The 21,313-nt window shown below is 39.8% G+C and overlaps 1 protein-coding gene across 5 annotated transcripts; it reads right to left on the bottom strand.

Annotated features, from left to right (window-relative positions):
- Window positions 1-613: 613 nt before the first annotated feature.
- nadka (NAD kinase a) lies at window positions 614-18,455 on the bottom strand. 5 transcript variants are annotated; one of them, XM_082517995.1, is made up of 12 exons: window positions 18,391-18,455; window positions 16,756-16,932; window positions 13,760-13,843; window positions 6,117-6,246; window positions 5,891-5,999; window positions 5,702-5,787; window positions 5,518-5,620; window positions 5,231-5,373; window positions 4,616-4,715; window positions 3,328-3,485; window positions 3,057-3,139; window positions 614-2,647 (listed from the first exon to the last, which is right to left on the bottom strand). In XM_082517995.1, the coding sequence occupies exons 1-12, from the start codon at window positions 18,423-18,425 to the stop codon at window positions 2,500-2,502; spliced, it is 1,356 nt and encodes a 451-aa protein (XP_082374121.1). In that variant the 5' UTR covers window positions 18,426-18,455; the 3' UTR covers window positions 614-2,499. The 5 variants fall into 5 exon arrangements, with proteins under 5 accessions (XP_082374121.1, XP_082374122.1, XP_082374123.1 ...); XM_082517996.1 differs by lacking the exon at window positions 18,391-18,455 and adding an exon at window positions 18,243-18,384; XM_082517997.1 differs by lacking the exon at window positions 18,391-18,455 and adding an exon at window positions 17,943-18,236.
- Between the last annotated feature and the right edge of the window lie 2,858 nt (window positions 18,456-21,313).

Here is a 21,313-nt window from a genome sequence, read left to right as displayed (position 1 = left end):
AAGAAAGAGGGGGGGAAAGTCAGCAAAGACCTGACACGGGACCAGCTGATCCATCTACTTCTCACTGAAGCCTGCACTTCACTCCATGGCGTTGGGGGATCTCGAGTACCATGCGACTCAGGACTGTACTTAAAGTAACTCTGTGCAAATGCCCGTGATTTTATCATATAACTGGTTTCATTTGTCGAAGCACATGATCAGACGGTTGTTGGTTAACCCTGTTTATTAAATGTTTTGGGAAAAATATCAGACTCCATATTAGAAACATTAACAAGTGTACTCATACAAAATTCCCATTTACAAAAGTGAAAAGCACTTTGAGAGTTGACAATGCTTCACAGAAGGGTCGTCAAAGCCTGGTTATCTTACTGAACTTCGCGTGTGTGTTTTTAAACTGAGATTAAACAGTTCAGACCAACATTTGAAATAATTCTGCCACCGTCCACGTCAGAAATGACATTTTTCACTTTGTCCTGGAATGCATTTCAAGAGATATTTAACTCAGTTTGTACTTCTGTCCAATGACACCGTGCTAGAAATTCAGTTGGATGAGCAGAACTACTAAAAGCAGATTGGTCTTCATCAGTGAAACAGAATTTACAACCAAAGAATGTAAAAGAAAAAGTACTAAATAGATTTATTATCCATTAGTAATACATTAGAAACTGTTAATAAACACATGAACTTTACAAAATACATCTTATTCAAACATTACATTTATATACATACTCAAAGGTTTAAGGAATAATTAGCTGTTAGTGCTCGGGTGGTTTTTGTTTAGCGTTACAGATGAAAGCTATTCATCTTTTCACCCTGACACAGTTTATTGAGCCAATTCACAACACATATATATTAACTTCCGGGCACTAAGCCCGAACAGACATGTAAGGCAGGCCACCTCAAAGTAATCACGAAAGGCAGCACAGGGGTAAACTGATAAGAACAGATCCAAAGTCTCACACACAGACCATTAAACCACCCACAGCCCACAGACATTGGTCTATAAAATATACTATGGCTTAAAGCACATTTTAAAAAGCAGACTTTAAAAATACAAAGTATGAAATACGAAGACTTCCAATCTGTGTTCTCTTAGCCTGGAATGGATACCGCCTCCTAGTGTTCACCCCGTGGTTGATAGTAGAGATATTACACAATGTAATAAATGACACAAACGAGTGACAATCAAGTGCTGTGAACAGCGCAGACAAACAGTCACAATGTGGTAACAATGAGAATGCACAAAAACACAAATCTGTGATTTTTGTTTTTGTTTTTAAAGTGTGGTGTAAACCTTGAAAAATATTACTTCTTTACATGAATGATACCAGTGTTTAAGGCACAGTCTGTAATGTTGTGTTGCTAGGTAGATGTACTTTAAATCTGCTCCTCCATGAGACGCAACTAAAAAAAAACTCTAAAAACAACATTTGCCTTTCATTGATAGCATTACATCCATATTTTTTTTTTTTACCAGAGTTGGATCTTTCCTGGAAGGTGCAACTCTGCCGTCACCCCCACAGAGAGCTAGTTTTTACCCTGCCATCTGATTAAAAAGTGCTACGACACATCTGATAACCACCATCTGATAACCACAACTGACCTTTAAGTTTCAGTACAAGATCACTTCAAGTGTTGCATTTCCTTTTCATTTTTAGTCAAAACACTTTGTTAACAAGCTGAAGTTTCAACTTCAAGAAAGGAGAGGTTTTCACAGCATTCAGATCCTGGAGTAATAGTGGAACCAAACTCCATTCAAAAATCCATCGTTTTAAAAGTCTTACACACCGAACGTCCAGTGGGAACATTTGGGAAATTGTATTAATGCTTCAAAGTTCACAAAGAAAAAAAAAATTTATTTGGTTTAATTTTCTTTAACTAATGCTTTTAAAAATGCTCATTTGTTTTTATTTATTAAAGTCATATTTTGAATTTTAAGGGCATGTCGCAGCGTCCACATTTCAGCCAATTGCAGTCGTTACAGGAGCTTAGCTTTTTACTGTCGTGAACGAAATGTTTACCAAAAAACAAGAATGATGAAACAGTATTTTAGAAAGTAGGACTTAGTATTAGTTGTTTGTTTGTTTTTTTAATTAAAAGGACCTTGAATGCTTGTCCTTATTTTCTATCATATATGCACAGTGGTACACTGGTAGAGCTTCAAACTGCTCAGTCATTTTTTTCCTTCTAGTTTTGGGTATTTATGATGTCAGTGAGAACAGACAATCCCTAACCTTCTGTTTACAAAGCGCAGCCAATCAAAAGAAAGCTGTCTTCATGAGGGGGTGGGGGAACTAAAACTGTTGCCATGAAGGTGGATGAAATGAGGGGCTGTAGCAACCTCGTTTTACTGAAAACTATTATAACAGATTTTTTTATTTTTTTGAAGAGAGTTTGGTGAGACCTTCTATCCGTAAAAGATGGAAAAAAAAGAAAAAAAAATGGCACAGAGAACGGTCAAGCTAAAACCAAGACTTTAAGGAGACCCCGAAGAAGGCCTCAGAATTCCTCATCCTCTGAGCTGAGGTAGTTCTGCTTCTTCCTCACGTTCCAGTGTAAGCACTGGGCCAGGCTCTCGAACCAGTCATTAACCGGGTCCCGGAAGCAGATCGATGGAACGGGGAAGCAGGAAGTGGTGATGGTAATACTGGAGCAAGAATTGAAATGGGAAAAAAATAAATAAATAAATGAAAGGAGTTGTACTTTTTAAGGACTGAACAAGGAAAGAAAATGTTCATTGTTTGCAGTCTCAACAAAAGAGGTGTTGTCTTCAAACTTCCTTATAAAAATAAAAAAAAGAAGAAGAAAACAGCAGGCATTTACTGAGGAATCCTGGCAGCTCTCTTCCAATAACCAGAAAGCTGATTATGTTTTTGCTGAGTTACATAAAGGAAGAAGCTGGATCGGACTCAGGAGACACTCATGGACTCAAGCCCATTAAGGCAGGTTGATAAGGTTACATAACAAAGCCTTTAAGTGTTGAGGCAGCTGCAGGGGCGTTAAACTTATCAAGTGTGTGTCTATGTCTATATCATGGCCTCGGCATCCAGACTAACCTGTCCCCGTGGCAGATCTCTTGTCTCTTTCGTCCATCAAACGACACCCATGCTGTGTTTCTGGCGTCACATGAGAGCATTATCTGAGAGGCAACGCAGAAAAAAAAATGCAGAAGTCACAGAAAGAACATGCTTCATCTTTTGTGTGTGTGGCGTTACCGCTCAGATTCAAACGAGATCTACTTGTAAGACTTGCCTGTTTCTTGTTAAAACAAATAAATAATAGCAAATGCACGTGATGAATGAGCTTTTTTGGCAAGTTCGCCAGTACCTTGAGCTCCACCCCGGCCGGCACCACGATTGGTCTGAAGGAGAGAGAGTGCGGGCAGATGGGGGTGATCATGATGGCTGGGACGTTGGGATGGATCATGGAAGCTCCTGCTGCCACTGCGTACGCTGTGCTGCCTGTGGGTGTGGAGACTATCACACCTGAGTGGACAGAGATGCAAAAGCACATTTTCACTGAAGCCCAGGTACTTAATGCACTGAGCCATCAAAAGAGTGTAACGAAGGGCAAAGTTCAGCCTGCATCTCTGACTGACCGTCACCCCTTAATAATTCTTGTGCAGAAGAAGAACTTTGTGCAGAAGCTTCTAGACATTTTTCTTCCTAAAATAAAAAAGCCAAACCTTTGCAGTGACTCATGGATAACCTGAACACTTAAGAGTCCCAGAGAGCAGCCATTTGGCTTTTCTACCTTTAAAACCCACCATTTCTAATTCCATTGTTTTGATTCAAATTCCATTGTTTTCATTCAAATTCCATTGTTTTCATTCAAATTCCGTTGTTTTCATTCAAATTCCGTTGTTTTCATTCAAATTCCGTTGTTTTCATTCAAATTCTGTTGTTTTCATTCAAATTCCGTTGTTTTCATTCAAATTCCATTGTTTTCATTCAAATTCCATTGTTTTCATTCAAATTCCATTGTTTTCATTCAAATTCCATTGTTTTCATTCAAATTCCGTTGTTTTCATTCAAATTCCATTGTTTTCATTCAAATTCCATTGTTTTCATTCAAATTCTGTTGTTTTGATTCAAATTCCATTGTTTTCATTCAAATTCCATTGTTTTCATTCAAATTCTGTTGTTTTCATTCAAATTCCATTGTTTTGATTCAAATTCCATTGTTTTCATTCAAATTCCATTGTTTTCATTCAAATTCTGTTGTTTTCATTCAAATTGTTGTTTTGATTCAAATTCCATTGTTTTCATTCAAATTCCATTGTTTTCATTCAAATTCCGTTGTTTTCATTCAAATTCCATTGTTTTCATTCAAATTCCATTGTTTTCATTCAAATTCTGTTGTTTTGATTCAAATTCTGTTGTTTTGATTCAAATTCTGTTGTTTTGATTCAAATTCCATTGTTTTCATTCAAATTCTGTTGTTTTCATTCAAATTCCGTTGTTTTCATTCAAATTCCGTTGTTTTCATTCTAATAAGCACATAGTGAAGCAAAACTGTTGTTAGCCTTATCAGCACGCAGCACTGATCTGATTTCACTGTCAGCACGCCCTGATTCTGGACGGCCTCGAAGTCTCCGCGCTCTCATGCCACTCACCATCTCCCTGCACCGTAGTAATGAGGTGTCCATCCAAGAACAGGTCTACGTTAGAGAGATAGGAGGAGGGTCCTCGGTCCACCACCACCTCATTCAGTACCTGCAGATTTGTGGGAGGGAGGAGAAAGAAAAAAAAAAGAAAAAAAAAAAAAAAAAAAAAAAAAAAAAAAACACAATTCACACATCAAACGATTTTCAATTTGCCACAACCCCCATGTCTGCTGATATGATGTCACCCACTCGCACCACATTGTTGGATTTGTGCCAGTACAAATATTTGTCAGAAGCCATTAACCTCATACGTGCGGTCAGAGCTACATTTCGCTAATGACTCAGTTTGCTCCTGCCGCTCTTTAAACAGCAGGTTAACAGCCTGCAGGCGCCTTCTTTGAAGACGGCCGAGTCAGGACGAGCAAACTGCATTAGCGAGCCGTTTTGACCTATTTTTAGCGCGGGCTGAGGCTGCGAGGGGAGCTGGACCCTGCAGTTATGTGACAAAAACTTTTATCGGAGAACCAGAAGCTCTAACCTACAGGGGACAATCGTCTGTGAATCTGCATTCTGCAGCAGGAACAGTTTGAATGTCTATGTCCCAATGCGAGGTGGACACATTACCTGATACTGCATGGCTTTGCGGCTACTTTCAATGTCCCCGTTGGTCAAAATGATCCCCTTTTCGTCCACCCTGGACTTCTTTTCCCAGTTCTCTTTGAGCACCCGCACTTTCAAGCGACTTCTTAAGACAATGGCAGCGTTACCTGCAATCAGTACAAATGCTTTAAGCTTCCTTTACGGAAAATAACACACAAAAACTTTCAGCTACGCAAAAAGAATGGAAAGATTTGTACAAGTAGGTCATACAAACATGGAGGCTGAAAGACCAGTTAGAAAACATTCATTACCTTCAATAATTTGGTTGACCTGAGACTGGTAGTTTTCAAATTTGAATGGGGTCAGAAAGCCCAGGGAACCCAGGTGGAAGGACATGACTGGTGGAACGCTCTCCTACGATGGGAGGAGACGGTTATGTTTACAGCAGCAAAAGCAAAAACGCACAGAGTGCGGCGTGGGCAACCGGCTGAATACCTGGAAGAGCGAAGATGCGTACAGCAAAGTTCCATCTCCACCGAGACAGATTATAAAGTCTACACGGTTGGAGATGTCGTCGAGATCTAAGAGATATGTAGACAACAGCTCATTTAAATCTCTTATTTTAAAAAAAGAAAAGTTATAAACACTTCATGTAACTGGATCAGAGATGACTGGTGTCCCTACCTTCTCTGAAAGTGCAGAATTTCTTTGTAACGGCCGCAAAGTTTTCATCGCCTGAAATGGCTGGGTCCTCCAGGACTTTCTTTTCCACGTAAACAATCATGCTTTTCACCTAAATGACACACGACAATCGAGAGCCTGTTATTTTTACTGGACATGCGGTATAACATTAACACTCAGCAGCTTCCCACCAACAAACGCTGCCCCCCGCCCTTCGGTTTGTGGTTACCTCGGTGAGGAACCTGCAGAGCTCTTTGAAAGGCTGTAGCAGACTGGCATCTCGGATCTTCTTGATGACAAGGACACTTTTTGGTGGTTTGTTCCACGTCAGCCTCTGGCTGGCGGGATCCTGAATGTGCCTGAACAAAGAAACAGGTCCGAACAAAGACATCGTCACTTGGTGCAAAACGGCACCGAGCTGCATCACCGGCTTACGTAAAGGGCCTGGGACGTGAGCACCGAGATCTTAGTCAACACATCTTGTATCAGCTAACTGAAAATTCCTCTTGTTCATCGCCACCAAGGCTGCTCAGAACCTATCCAATTAGACATGTCGGCTTACTGTCTAGCTCTGCTGCCACACACTTGTGAATCTGTCTGCAGGGTTCCGACTCAACCCCATGATCATCTCGGTTATTAAAATCCTTACAAAACTGCAAAATATGCAAGAAAAAACAAACAAACATCTGATTAAAACGTTGAAGTAGAAACTAACAGGACGGATGAAACTCTCACAGGTTAAAAAGAGATAAGTCTGCTGACCTGAGTTAGTTACAGCTCTGCCATACATATTAGGAACTTAATGACTCTAGAATCAGCTGATTCTAGTTTCTGTACAAGCAGTTCCTATGCAAGAAGCTGGTTTTACAGCCCTGGAAATATATGCAATTAAAGTTACAGGAGTGAAAAGTCAGAAATTATTCAGGCTCCGTCACCAGTAGCATAACTGCACAGTCAAACATACTCATTATTTTTTATTTATTTTAAAAACACACTTTCATATAAGAGCTTTTTAAAATCCTTCCTTATTGATTTTAATCAAACCGCATCTACACATTTCAGTAAATCCTTTAATAAACGTTTGGATCAAACCACTAAAGCCACTTAAAATGCATGATACAATAGGAGTATTATGCACCGACCCAGCATTAGCTTTGAAACAAAATGAACATTAATTAGCTTAGCATCAGCATGACTTTTTGTGGGGTGTTGAGCCTCGTTACAGTCAGGTGGCTAAATTACCGAGAGGAATAGATTTTCACAGAACAACTTCTCCCTTATCTGTTATCAATAAAACTTCAACATTTCAATTTCAGCTGTAGAACGAGCATAGACCTCAGGAATGAAATAAAATCATGTGGCTATCCTGGTGCAAAAACTTCCAAAACTACTCATGACAAGACTTCAGCGCATTCATGGATACAGTTGGACATGCAAACACATACAAAAATGAATAATTATTAAGTAATGCATTAACCTACATGAGTATTTCTGTGAAATCAGCACTGAATGTGTGGGTGACCACAGGAATCAGACAAAGTACCAAATCATATCTGTGGTGCTGAAGTTGTTCCATCAGCCTGTAACGGTTCTTCCCTCCGTGAGTGTGTTGAGACCTTACATCTCTACATATAGTTTACAGCTTTCTGTCAACAGCAAATGCACATGACCTGCTATTTTTTTTTTAATGCTAAAAATTTGGAAGTTGCAGCAACAACCACACTGACCCGCTTTTTCACTTCTTCTGAATCAATGTCACAGGAATCAACGCAATAGATTGACTCAACATCCTTAAAGCTTTAATCCTCACCCGAGGACATATTACATGCTTCTAAAACAGCTGCCACACTGTTAAAGCAACACACTCCTACTAACCCCATATGATAAAACAGTGACCAGTGTTTAAAACCCCCCCCCAAAAAAACCCCCACAGCAAACACACCTACGAAACTCCCACCATAACAGATGAAAAAGCAATGACACATTCAGTTCCCCTTTCTTTAAAAAACAAAAAAAACCCTAAAATGACGTAAAGACAAAATACCCCCAAACTCAAAATTAGAACAATCACAGATTACTTACAAAGGCTGTGAGGGCTGGTACATTCTTTAAAACAAGAGGACTAGTTACATGTAGTAAAACATTTCGAATGATTTGGCTCTGACTGACCTGAACACACACACACACACACACACGTGTCCAAACATCTAAAACTGAGCAGTGCAGGCCTGCTTTCAAACACAATCACATGAGACAAAAGCAAAACTTCATTAGCATTTGAAGCAGCGACAAGCTGTGATCCATTCATGGACAGTTTCTCCTCTGACCACCTCAAAGCATGCTCAGCCTGACCTTCCCCTTTCAATCAGTAAGCCCGGCACACATAAACAACAACTTTTAAATGTTTATTTTTGTTACCGAGCCGCAAAAATAAAGTGGAATTCTCTGTCTAAACTTAAGAAGCAGTTTAATATTACCTACACTGCAGGTCACTGGAGTGCAACTCTCTGAACATCTGTCTGGCAGCGGTGGCATGCCAGTTAATATTTCACCTATTGAACATGTTCTCTCTGTTGAGAAAGACAGAAGATGCTAGAAAGCCTTCTCACCATTTCCAGACCCTGTTCTCGCTGTGGCTCGCAGGAGCGTCCTGCAGTACACACTGGTTGAACTTCATAACTGTACACATGTAACGGAGATGCTGCTTCAGGATGACTCAGCTGGAGAACGGGGCTCTGTCGTCGTGGCCCTTTCTGACAAAACAGTTCATTCCGCTTCTAACTACTTCCTTGAAAGCTGCACATTATAGCAGCTGAATCAGTTTGCTTCCTGAAGTCCAGTCGCGAGTCAGCCACCGGCAGTCTGAGAGGCTGGAAGTGTCTCCATGCGCTGAAAACAACTAACAACAACAAGCAGCAACGCCACCCCTGCTGATGGATCGTCCGTGGCTATATTTGGCCCAGCGAGGACTTAACACTAAACCTTCCTGTTGCATTCTGCTGCTGAATCAGACCTCTCACTCATCTTAAAGTTGACTTCATCGCAGACTCCGCCCACTCTGCTGTACTGAACCCGCCCATTTCTGGGAAGGACCTTCCTTGTCAGACAGGTGTGATTATCTCAAACACTGAAACCACGCCGGTACAACTCGGACCTGGTACAATGCAATGAAAGGCCTCTTAGACCAATGGGCATGACAGATGACTAATGTGATCTGTCAGCTTAAGAAAGGAAACAATCAAACACATCAACAGAGCTTTTGTTAGGAAATTATGCAATTCTGGGTTATGGTATTACACCAGGATCTATTTGAACTTCCTCATGCTCTACGGTAAGCAGAGAGACTTAAACAATATGGACTTTATTGAGAGGATAAACATTATAGCATAAAAATCACATTTCACACATGATATAATGGGAACCTACAGTGTGACTGTAACAGGAAACACAAATAAGTCACAAACCAAATAAGAAGTTGCCTTCAGACATTAGCTGTCCTTAGTCTCCCCGCTGACATTTTCACATCAGTGTACATTTATATAATTAGAAAAAACTGAGCTGAGTCAAAGTTTATGAATAGTACCTGCTGTAAAATATTTTTGGGGCATTTCTGGGAGTCCTTTAGAAAGTGATCATCCTCAATCTTCCACTAAAACCTAACATTACAGTAAATTTCTATGAAGCAAACAAACAAAAAACCCAACTAATTTGAACTCTTCTTATTCTCTGCATGCTTAATTTAGCCTGTTTTTGCACCAGATGCCCTTCCTGACAACCCTAAATGGATTTGTGTCTCCTCCCAAAATCACAAATGTGTAAATCACTACACCTGTTCACTGGTATGCTAGTAATGCACACTCTGTTTCTTATCTCTGCTTGTGTGAACTGCTCACGCTTGGTGCATCTCATTGGGCTTTACCTCAAAATAATATATTAAACATATTGTCACTACCATTGGGCCACTCTGGATAATTAAGTAGTTTTGATCACAAGGAATTAAACGTACTTGTAGATTTAATAAAAGGCCAGGTTTAATTTGGTTCAATTAAATCTCTACTTAGTGGGAAAAAATTAACATAAGTTCTGATTATGTTTTAGCACATGTAGGCATGACATAAGCACTCTGTGTGCATTCAGCGGTACTTCGGATTTGACTACAGTTGCCTCAGCTCTCGTCTTTCAAGTGGAAGTCAACAAAGCAATGAGGCACAACACAGAACAAAGGGAGTAGCATGGCTGGTCTTCAGAACAATGCACTGTGAAGTTTTCAGGGTGTATTTAGGGTGTCGGGTATCAATGTGGCCACATGTGTCTGCAGTTCCCCGAAACAAGCCGACAATGAGTGAAACAAGGCTGCATCCATCTGCTTTGAGCACTCACAGCCTCACCCTTCCACAGAGTGTGATGTAAGAGGCGAGTTTCCAGTTAGGAAGGTCTAAACTGGTGCTGCTTTACCTTTAATCACATTTCCTTCTTCCTACTGCCCTAAAGCATAGCACCTACTGGTCACAGCAGCTGAGGGTCCACAGTAGGTGCAAACATTACACTTGTAAACACTGAATATGTGAAACCAGGTTATCCTGAAAAGAACTACAGTGCAGCCTTTGGAATAAAGATAGTCTGGTTTTGCTACTTTTAACCTGTCGAGCAGCTTTAAGGGAGCTAATCTGCCTGAACAAACGCAGACACTTATGTGATTGATCGAGTCAAGAGATCAACAGTTTGAATGTCAAGACTTTCCTAACTGCAGCACGATGAGTGATCTAGGGCACAATCAAATAAGGTGACTCGTGTATATGACAGTGATGCCACAGTGACTGTAAGAAACAAGTAGTGCTGACGCCTTGAACAACATTATCAAAATATGTTGGATTACATGCAATCTTTTATGCAGAGAAACTACTGGATTCCTGTACATGAAAGTTGAAAAGGTGATTCCTTTGCAAATTGGTGAGCATCCAAGATTTGAGGAAACTTTGGCTTTTTAAAAAAAATGTATCAACAAAAAAAATGACCAAGAGACTGACAGCAGAAAAGATGGACGTAACCACGGCGACATCACCCAATCTGAAGCCGTGACATGATCGGTCCTGCCGCCTTCATCTTTGGTTGCAAACAACAGGATGTGACAAAAAGGGGCAGGAATGACCACAAAGCTCCTACGCTTATTCGCTAATGGTTTGTGAGTGATCACCTTTTGGCCAGTGAGTGTGTAGATAACACTATTTTGAAACATAATGACAAGGATTTACAACAAACAGATTTCCTCTCTTTTTTTTTTTCTTTTTTTTTTTGTAAATTGAGTGGGACGTTAAACAAGTGACCGAGCCCATAAACTCGCTAGGAAAGCGTTATGTTTTCCCACAGACGTCTATAGGACCACAAAGGTTTTTGCAGCCACAGCTATGACCATTTTTTGACCTTCAGGTAGAATGCAGGTTTAAGACATTTACACTCTGGCTGCTTTTTTTTTTTTTTTTTTAAATTACGGTTTATGCTTGTGTCCATGAAACCAGCCATTACCACAGGAACATAAGAAGAAAAAAAAGAAAAGCATGCTGTTGCAAGTTGTGTTACTAAATAGTCAATTAAAATAATTTTTAATGTTTATGGAGGCTCAGAAAGACACAACGGTCAAACGGTAACAGCTTAAACATAGTGAAAGTGTCACATAGCCAAGTAATTATAAAGTTCAGCAATGTGAAAGGGACCCATAACGCTTCTCTTATTCTGGGTATTTTGCTCAACACACAGGACACAAAGAACAGTGAGGCTGTTTTCAGCCACACGAGAAGAACTGAACAGAAATCGTTGTTGATATGCTCAATCTAAACAGTTGTAAAAGTCATTATTCGAACCTTCACGTTCCCTTCTTTCTATTTGACAACGCAACACAGCGTTCTTCGATGCTACACGTTATGTTTAAAGGTAGATGCGCAGCAGGACACTCACTTATCATCCAGACACGGCAACCAAGAAATTTATGAGGCCAAACAATCAAACACTCTTAAGTAGTCAAGGCACATGACCTTAAACCTCAAATAAAGCATGGAGTGATCTGAGGTTAAAATTAAAATAAAATAAAAGAATTTAAAAAAAAGAATTTCTCAAACCTGCAGCTAGTCTGCACTTTTTGCTTTTCTAAATTTGCATTTCACAGCACACTAAACCCAGCGTGCCTCTGACAGATTTGTCAGACAGATTCAAAAAAAGGAAAGCAGATGCGCTGATGTGATCCAATGTGTGATTATCACGAAGCACCCAACAGACTCATAAACACTAATAACCAAGGTCTGTTTAGAATGAAATCACTGATGACAAATTAATAAATGCCAACACAACAATGAAGAATGATGTTAGTGTAATGCTAAAGCTCATTTTGGATTCAAGGTTCCACTTTAAGCACTGAAACCGGCTGATAAAGACTAGACGTGAAGTACCAAACGATGTGCAACATGCTGCGTTTACACTTGGAAGTTACAAAAGAGGAAATTGGCACATTTACATGGAAGACTTGTTCTCATAAACTGATTATTTTAAAGAAGTGAATGATAATGATTTTTAAGCTGTGTTAACTAGTTTTACAGCAAAATTGCACTGGAGTTCAGAAACAATGGAGCATGTCAGTCATGACGCCGACACATGCTTAACAGTATTTTTTCTACACTTGTTTCCTCATCCTGGCGTGTCCTGCACAATGTGGACGGCTGATCAAGTTACTGATTAGTTAGTGTGCACATGGTCTTCAATCTTGTGCAGAACATTTAGCTAATCATTGTTAAAGGCGTTGGCTAAAAAAAAATATATATATATATATATTCGGCACATTGGAGTATGTGCTGCATGTGCACGCGTTCAACGACCTGAGCTCTGAGAAATTTACCTGCTTTTGAAGATCAGCACGAAAACAGCCTCAGAGCATCAAACTCAGCTCAGGCTTTATTCTAGATTTAAAGTAAAACCTGACTCGAAACATGGAAACCTAAAGTGACTGTGTATTAGCAGTCAGCTGTATTAGCCCTGCTTTGCTTGTGTTAAATCTGTCTTAAAGGATTAAAAACAGTTCTACTCTTTCATTTATTTATTTTTTTTAACTGAACAGAAATGCATTTCTGTTTTTTGTTTAAAAAACAAAAACAGAAAAAAAAAAAATTGCTTTTTTAAGTGTAGAGTAGATCTATATGGGTCATTTAAAAAAAGAAAAGAGATCCAACAATAACTGAAATGAATGTGTACTTTATGACACTATGGTGTTGCTTTTATTATCAATACTGAGCCCACAGCACTTCCTTAGTGACAATCACTTATTTCAGATTATTTTTCTTTGTGCCTCTCCAAAAAAGGCCAGAAAAACAGACTCTGCTGCTAGCTTTAACTAGGCCTTAAAATCATCCAGATCTGAAAGGACTTGCAAAAGTTCAGATGGCACAAGTCTCACCGTGATGCTAAAAAGCTCCTTTATAGCCTTTAACGCTAATTTGACTGCAGCATTTAGACCCATTGTGCTACGAAAACTACACAAGACTGACATGCTAGATTAGCGTCAAAGTTAACTACAGGATTGCATAACTGAAGGTAAAAGAACTGGTCCAAAAGTTGACCACTCATGTCCTTATTGGCTATTGCAAATAAGGACATTAGCAACACTGCTCTTTTCTCTGCTCCAAAACCCTTTACAGGCCCAACCGGATTTCAAAGCAATGACACGATGCTTTGTTGTACAGGTGGGTTTTAGTGATGCAAAAACACACTAAACTCACTACTGTTCACTGTACAATGACTCACACTGAAACTAAAGCTTAGGAATGACTTCCAAAGGTGGACAACAATAAAAAAAATAAATAAAAAAAAAACTCTCCCTGTTTGACTTACATTACTGCATGTGGGTTCTGGAGCATGCATGCCTTGGGGCCGAATGTCGTCACAGGGCTCGGTCCATGAAGTGATTGAGTCCTCCTAAAAGACAGGATAAAAAAAAAAAAAAAAACATTCACATGTAAACACAGCAAGTAGTTGGGCAAGAACGCAAATGAAGACTCCAAGGCATTTTAAAATGATCTCATCTTACTCGAACTGCGCATAAGTTGACCCCACAACCTCTTCTACTGTCATCTGTTCGTTTACAGGAAACTGGAAGCTGAGCTCAAGACCAGACGATGTCACTCACCCTTTAATGCCGATGCTAGTCTCTAGAAATTCCCAAGTTACCAACTCTTTTTGTCAAAGTTTTCACCAAACAAATTACACTTTTAATTTCAGTTTTCAAGACAAAAAAAGAAGAAAAAAAAAAAGGGGAAGCGAAACAAAGGCTGTTGGAGACGTCTACAAAACAGAAGCGGAAGTTCAGAATTTACAGAATTCACAAATCAGCCGATATTTGCTTATTTTGTGTCTACTTAGCTTCGACACACCACTAGAGTCTCTATTTGTGTCACTGCGTCGATCTGGAAACCTTTCATTTGATAGGTGAAAGTGTAAACTGTGGCGCTACAGCCCAGTGCTTGAACTGTTCTTTGTTCAGATTTAGACTTTTTTGGGGCGTCTGTTTGTCGTAGGTTCAGCGTTAACAGTGCATCGGTGAAATTAAGCCCGACAAGCTGTTTTATAAGCCTTACTTATCCACTTACTTACTCTGGAGCTCACAGAAATCTGCTTTCTGCGCAGTGGAAAAAATGAAAATCTTAAGCACCTGTCTGTATTAGGCTTTGTTAACGCATTGTGACTGGAGTGTGGGGTCAAAAGGTCAGCGGTGGCATTCACTGACGGCGCAAACGCAGCCTTCATGCTGAATCACTCAATCAAATCCTCTTAGCCGTCTCACTCTGCGAATGCACCATCTGCCGTTTACGCGCTCTTAAAGCTGCACTGAACGATATTTTCATACAAACATGTAAAGAAACTAACGCGCAACGCCAGAGCCGCTGCTCACACTGACAAAAGCACTGACAGTTATCACCAAGTCTGCAACTCTACAGAGTCTGTTGCTGCTCTTGTTTCGCTCACTGCTTTGGTATTTGTCAGAACGCCAAAAAACTGGAGTCCAATGGGATGATGTGGAGAAAAGGCAAATGTTTTAAAGTGACAGCAGTTCGATCAACGATAAGCAGTCGTGAGCTTGTTTTAGGGTCATTTTTCCCCTCCAGTGGAGAAAAAACAAAAAGTAATGCAACTTTAAGACTTTTACATTCACCAAATGGGCAAAGGAAAAAAAGAGAAGAGAAATAAAAAGATGAAGCTCTGACACTAAAGTACAAAAACAGAGTAAAGCTGTGTGTACTTTGGATTTGTGGTGGTAGCAACCAGAGAGCATAAAAGTAAATGGCATTTAGTGACTTCAAGCAACTATGGGCAAAAAGACTGCTCAGGTCAGTCTCAGGTGAGAGACTGACGAGACTACCAATGAGACTTAAGCATATCGTTGATTGACATGTGACCAAACATAAGGGCCAGGGGGACAGAATTGGCCTGGAAGGCTTTGGAAGATGCTTTACAGCTTTTCCTACTGACAAAGACCTCCACATGACCACTCATACCACACCAAACTAGTTAAGTGTTAGATAAACAATTAAATAATAGAAAGGTTCTCTATTATAGAAATCTATTTTTTTTTATAGTGGGTCCAAAAAAAATTCTGTGAATTAACCAAACCCGAGACTTGCTGCTAAAACTGTACTTGACCTCTGACTAAATGTTTAGTTAAAGGGCAGTTTCACTGGTCCGGCCCACTTGAGATCTAAATGAGCTGTATCTGACCCACGATGTAAAATGAGTTTGACATCCTTGCATTAGACGGTCACCTAGGTTACCAGAGCCTACAACGTCCCCAAGCAACCAGCTGTGTACGTAAGCTTTACTTCTGTGTAACTTCTCGAGCAATCTGAGAATGTATCAATATTTCAGTCCAGCACTGGATCACAGTGCAGGTGGAGTCACAACATTTTTTTAAAACTACTCCAACAGAAGATATTGTATTGCGTTGTATTAGTAAAATAATACACAGATATCAAACTGTGATCCGCTTATCGTAAGCTCTGGTCTTATTGTAAGCTTTTAACTAAACTCACGTTAGTTACTTTTCAGCCAAGGAGGTCCACTTCACTTTTTGCTTTGCTACAATGAAAAGGGTCCTTTCCCAATTAGGATAAATTCCTCCTAAATCTTAATGCTTCTGAAAAAACAAACAAACCTTGCAACATGAACAGTTAGCAAACCAAAGAGGTTTTAAACATCCTGTTTTCCTGAAGTCAGATACCCACACAAATCCATTTCACAAAAGTCTCAGCTGCTGCAACTGTGATTGTGTCTCAACATTTTCCAATCTGCTTACAAGGTGGTAGCGCAGTAATGCAATCAGGTTAACCGATTGCATTACTGGACTATAGTCATGGCAACATGGACCATTTTAAAAAAAAGAAAAAAACATCTGGATGTTTCAGGCTGAACACTTGGCATCGTTACATGTAGCGGGCCTCTTCGTGGCTGTTTGTATCTGTGTATGTGTATGACAGAGTTACTGCAAATTTAGTGAGAAGTAATGAATTAATATCTTGACCTTTATAGCAACGCTCTGTATGAAAGTGAGCTGACCAACTGGACAACAACTTAAAGCATATTGTAAATCCAGCAAGCCCTGGTTTGTTTGCTTAAAGGTTAGTCTGCACCAGGGTCACGTCTCTGATAAGCAGGAGGTTTTGACCAGTGAATCAGCAATTTTTCACTCACACGACCATAACCCTAAGGAAAGATAAAAACGAGGGGTTGAAGTTATAAGTAATACTGTTCTTCTGACTTTGCACTTTAAACATGGCTCATTACCACCTTAAAAAAAAAAGATAAAATCAAGTTTCATGTGTGGACAACTGCTTTACCTGTATTCAAAGGAGGTGCTGGCTGAGGAAGTGCTCAAGCTGCGGACTTTTCTGTTTCTTCGAGTCAGGTTGCGGGCAGGCACCTCCCCTCCATCACAGGTGGAGCAGGAGTATGGGGCAGATTCCACTCGCACGTCCTTTCCGCCCTCCATCTCACACAGCCAGGCTGGAGGTAAACTGACATGACACAGCAATCTTTCATGAGTAGAGCGATCAGGTGTCACGCAAAGTGTGACACCTGATCTGTATCTGTATAATATACAGGATATAAACTGCGACAAAGGAATGAAAACTAAGTGACAATAAATGCTGGGCGATGACGCACAACTGTGTGAGGCTGGTCGAAGATGATTTTCAAAGCCTTTTGTTCAAGTTATTTTGAATGTGGGAAAAATACAACAGTATGTATGTTTCTCACAATCGGCTCAGAATCAAAAGAAATGTGCCAATTTATGTATTCATCCCCACTGACACCCAAAGAAAATGATCACACAAAAGAGCTGCTGAAATAACATTTAATCGCAGCCTTAACAGATACAGGGACTATAGCATAAGAACTTAAAAATAGACTATAGCTAGTAATATTTACCTAGTGAAAGAGCTGGCAAAGTTGCACACATAAAATATATTTGTTCTTCAATTGCTAAATGCCAATTTTTTTAATTTGCGCCCTCTCCCCTCAATCACACTCCTCCCATGAGGTGCATCAACAGCAATGAGTTTGTCCTGATCTGCTCACTCTGTTCATTAACACCCTAGCAACCATTAATCAGCTCAGCTGGCAGAAACAACCCCGGCTCAGTGTATTGGCTGCATGCGCCAAACTTCATGTAATAAAACCAGCTTTTGTACTGATGGTCCAAAAGAGGCAAAAACTTACAGAACATCATTCCAACTATTATATACATAAAGAAAACACGAGCGAGTCTACAGCTCGGGTCACATAAAATCTACTGACGCGCTCAAATATTTCTATTCATTTTATTTTATTTTATTTTACTTCTATCGATCTTACAGATTACATCTCCCAGTAACCGACGTTCACCAAATTACATAAGGGTTAATATGCACTCTTTTCTAAGTCGATATTAAATTGAAATAAAAGTTTTTGTCCAAACAGTAAAAACTTCAAGTTAAGCCAAAATTAAGCTTCAACTAAATTATATTGGCTAAAGTTTTTTCCTTACCGTCAGCCAGCTAGAGAAAAAGATGCAACCTAGCTTACACAGGTTAATGTTTATTTTGCGCTTAACAGCCTCGTCTTCGCTCTCTTTGTGATTTATCACTTTTCTAATGGTCGAACTGTCCCGTGTGGTCTACAACAGGACCTCCACCGACTTGCCTGACTATATAAACGGATGAATGGTGGCGACCACAGATATATCACCGGTTAGGCAACTGAGCTAGTTCCCAAGCTAAGCTAGCAGTTAGCCGTCCTGATCACAGAGCGTCACATCATCCAGCTGCACGGCTACCTATTTACTCACAACGTCACGGGAGACGACGCAAATCTGGCGCGCGGCAAAATCCCGCAGGATCAGAACTTCACCATTATTATTCGCTTTGATAATAATATAGTTACACCATCTCACTACTCAGGAATCAACAATCGCCTCGCAACTTCCTCATACTGACCAGCCAATCACGGGCTCCCTCTGCGCCGACGTCATATTGGACTACCACTCCAGGCTACAGCACCACAGGTTATATATACAGCATTCAGATTATATCACAGGACCAAACTACATTGTAGGTAAAAAATTATACGGCAAAGACATAAAGTTATAGCTGCTGCATGAATTAAGGGATTATTTTGGATTACTGATTCCACTATAGCCTCCAGGTTTAAATTTCTATCACCCCTCTTAATGATTAAACCGCAAAATAACCTTTATTCCGCTTTATTCTGTTTCTTTCCATTAAACAGTACTGTGCGGGAAAAAAAATCCCTCATTTCTTTTATATTTTCCTTACAAGGGACTAGACTCTCCTTGTCATTTTTGAAAATGGTCTTTAGCAATGGTTCTGGTCTTTCATGGTTTTTCTTTGGGCATTGCTTTTTTACTCATTTTCCAGTCCGAGTACCTCACCATTTTGACAGATGCTGATTTTTTGTTTTGTTTTTTAGCCATTTAACATTCATATAGTCATTCAGCAATAAAAAAAGCTACCTTACTTGAGGGATGTACCAGGTGATTCTCAATTAGCTATTATATGAAAAGTTAACATGCAGCATGGTGTGCATGGTGTCTTTAAAAGAACATAGGAAAGTGGACAAGTGGGAGAGAAATGATAATCCTTCAGCAAATGAACAGTGTCTAAAAGTTGTCTTTAACAAATAGAAAAATCCAATCTGGCAAAGGAGAAATGGTCTCGGTGGAAGGGTGGCTGTTAAGAATCCATTATTAAGGAAGTGAAACTGGGAGAAAAGACTTGATACAGAACAGAACAAAAGCCAGCCAACATCCAAACCAAAGCTTTGAATGTGCGTCAAGAATCCCATAGAATTCAGCCTATTCCTGAAGATTACTTAAAGAAATTACAAAAACGTATAATATTGACTTTCAAGCTCATTAGAATTGTACAAACTCCGGTTTTGCCTTATTTCCGTGTATGTTTGAAACATGTTTCAAAAATCGCTGCACCCATTTCCCATTTTCTTAGAAAAATATGAAGAAATGAGGTGTGGCTCAAGACTTTTGCACAAAAACAAAAAATAAAGAATACTGTGGCAATTGTTACACACTTCAGTGTGCTTCAGTCAATCAGTACAACTTTACAGAGGTGGGAAATAACGGAGTACAAATACTAGAATTCACATTACTTTACCTAACTTTATGTTACTTAGGTTTAACATGTTTGAGGGAAGTTTTTATTTCCATCAAACATCATTGAGCCTAAATGGAGGGAACAATAACACAGAAAAGACAATGCTGTTGGTGTAGCCATCACCGGAGCTTATCACATATGCAGAGATAAAATACAAAAAACAACAACATATTATTTATGCATCATTCACAGCACTATACTTACCAGTGGCTAAAGTGGAGCCTGTGTTGTACTTCAGGATCTAGTTCGCACTACAGAGACACATGCTGCAGCAGGTCATTTCAAATGCAACATTTCTAACAGCTGGACAGATATCAGCACACACACAAGCCGTTTGTATGCAGTTTGACTCACGGTGTGTTGCCAGCTAAAGGTTCAGCTGCTGCATTTCCCAGGGAGCGAAAAGAAAGAAGCAAAGAAACCTCAGAGATGGAGAAAGATAAGAAAGACGGGATGGGAGGCAGAAGAAACGTTAGATTTAAAGGTAAGAACTGCTCAGTGACACCAGATTTAAAGATCATCATTTTAATCACATATTGGGTCCGTATATGATGGTAAGTTATGGTGTATAGCCTACTGTGTGTTATTCGAAGACTGAGCAGCTTAGTGCATATAAAGAGGTTGGCTCGCTGTACTGTGGTGAATTTAAAGTAAAGCACTGCTTTGGACTTAACACCACAGTGACTGTAGTGTTCATGGTCAGAGATTACATCAAGGGTACATCAAGTGTAGCAGAGATGAATTTAGATGTAAGCGATTAAGCTTCGATTCATTTACTGAATCTTTATACCAACTGTGTGCTGTGTAGTAAAAAGACAGTATAAACAGTATACCATGGAAATCAGCCAAGACAGCTTGTGAAACATTTGCTTTAATTCAGCTGTGTAAATCCACAAAGAGCAGTAAACCTCAGCAGCAACACACTTCAGCTGATCACAGCCTGTACACAAAGAAAATGCTGGAGATTACAACAGAAATTATTGTGGGGTGTGATTTTTTCCCCCCACCCTGAGCCACTACTTCCGATTTTAGATCCCCCCCTCCTCCCACGACTCTAGTAACAGGAAATACAGCGAATTTGAAAAAACAAAGCTCTTAAAAAAAAGTGATTTTACCCAAGAGGCTGAATCAGTACATTTTGATGTAGTGGTTTTTTTATCTTTATTTTTGCCACTTGTTTATCAAGTTCTACATGTCATCAGAAAGACCAGACTTGGTAATTTCTTTGGAGTTGTTACAGATGTGCTGACCATCTAGAAGGAAAGCTACTTGCTCATGGTCATGCATTCTCTGCCACATCCACACAAAATAATCTGTATTTGTATTTCAGATGTCTGCCCAGTAGAGGGCAGTAAACATCAAGGATTATTACCAAAGCATGTACATCATTAGAAAGGACTCTGATCATCCCTCGGTGAAGCAGGGATCAGCAAGTGTGAGAATATACCGAGTAAGCAATATGCAAACTGCTAACACTGAGGGAAATGCTCTTTAGCAAGGCACGCCAGTTAAGATCGGCGTGTATAATTACGCTGATGTTTTCAGCAAGCGTGGACACGTATGCTGCTGTTACTCAAGCTGGGAAGTCAGTCTGCAATTTCATTTTTAGTCTTCACACTCAGAGTGGCACTACAAGAAGGTGCCTTTACACTCATTGTAAGTGCTGATGAACAAAAAGAGTTAAGTGAGTGCGTTAATGACTGTACAGAAGAGGCAGGCTGATTCAACA

The sequence above is a fragment of the Aulonocara stuartgranti genome, assembly GCF_965226115.1.
Source record: "Aulonocara stuartgranti genome assembly, chromosome: 20".
Lineage (NCBI taxonomy): Eukaryota > Metazoa > Chordata > Actinopteri > Cichliformes > Cichlidae > Aulonocara > Aulonocara stuartgranti.
Note: the sequence above shows the minus strand (reverse complement) of the source record. Positions and strands in the feature narration are given on the sequence as shown.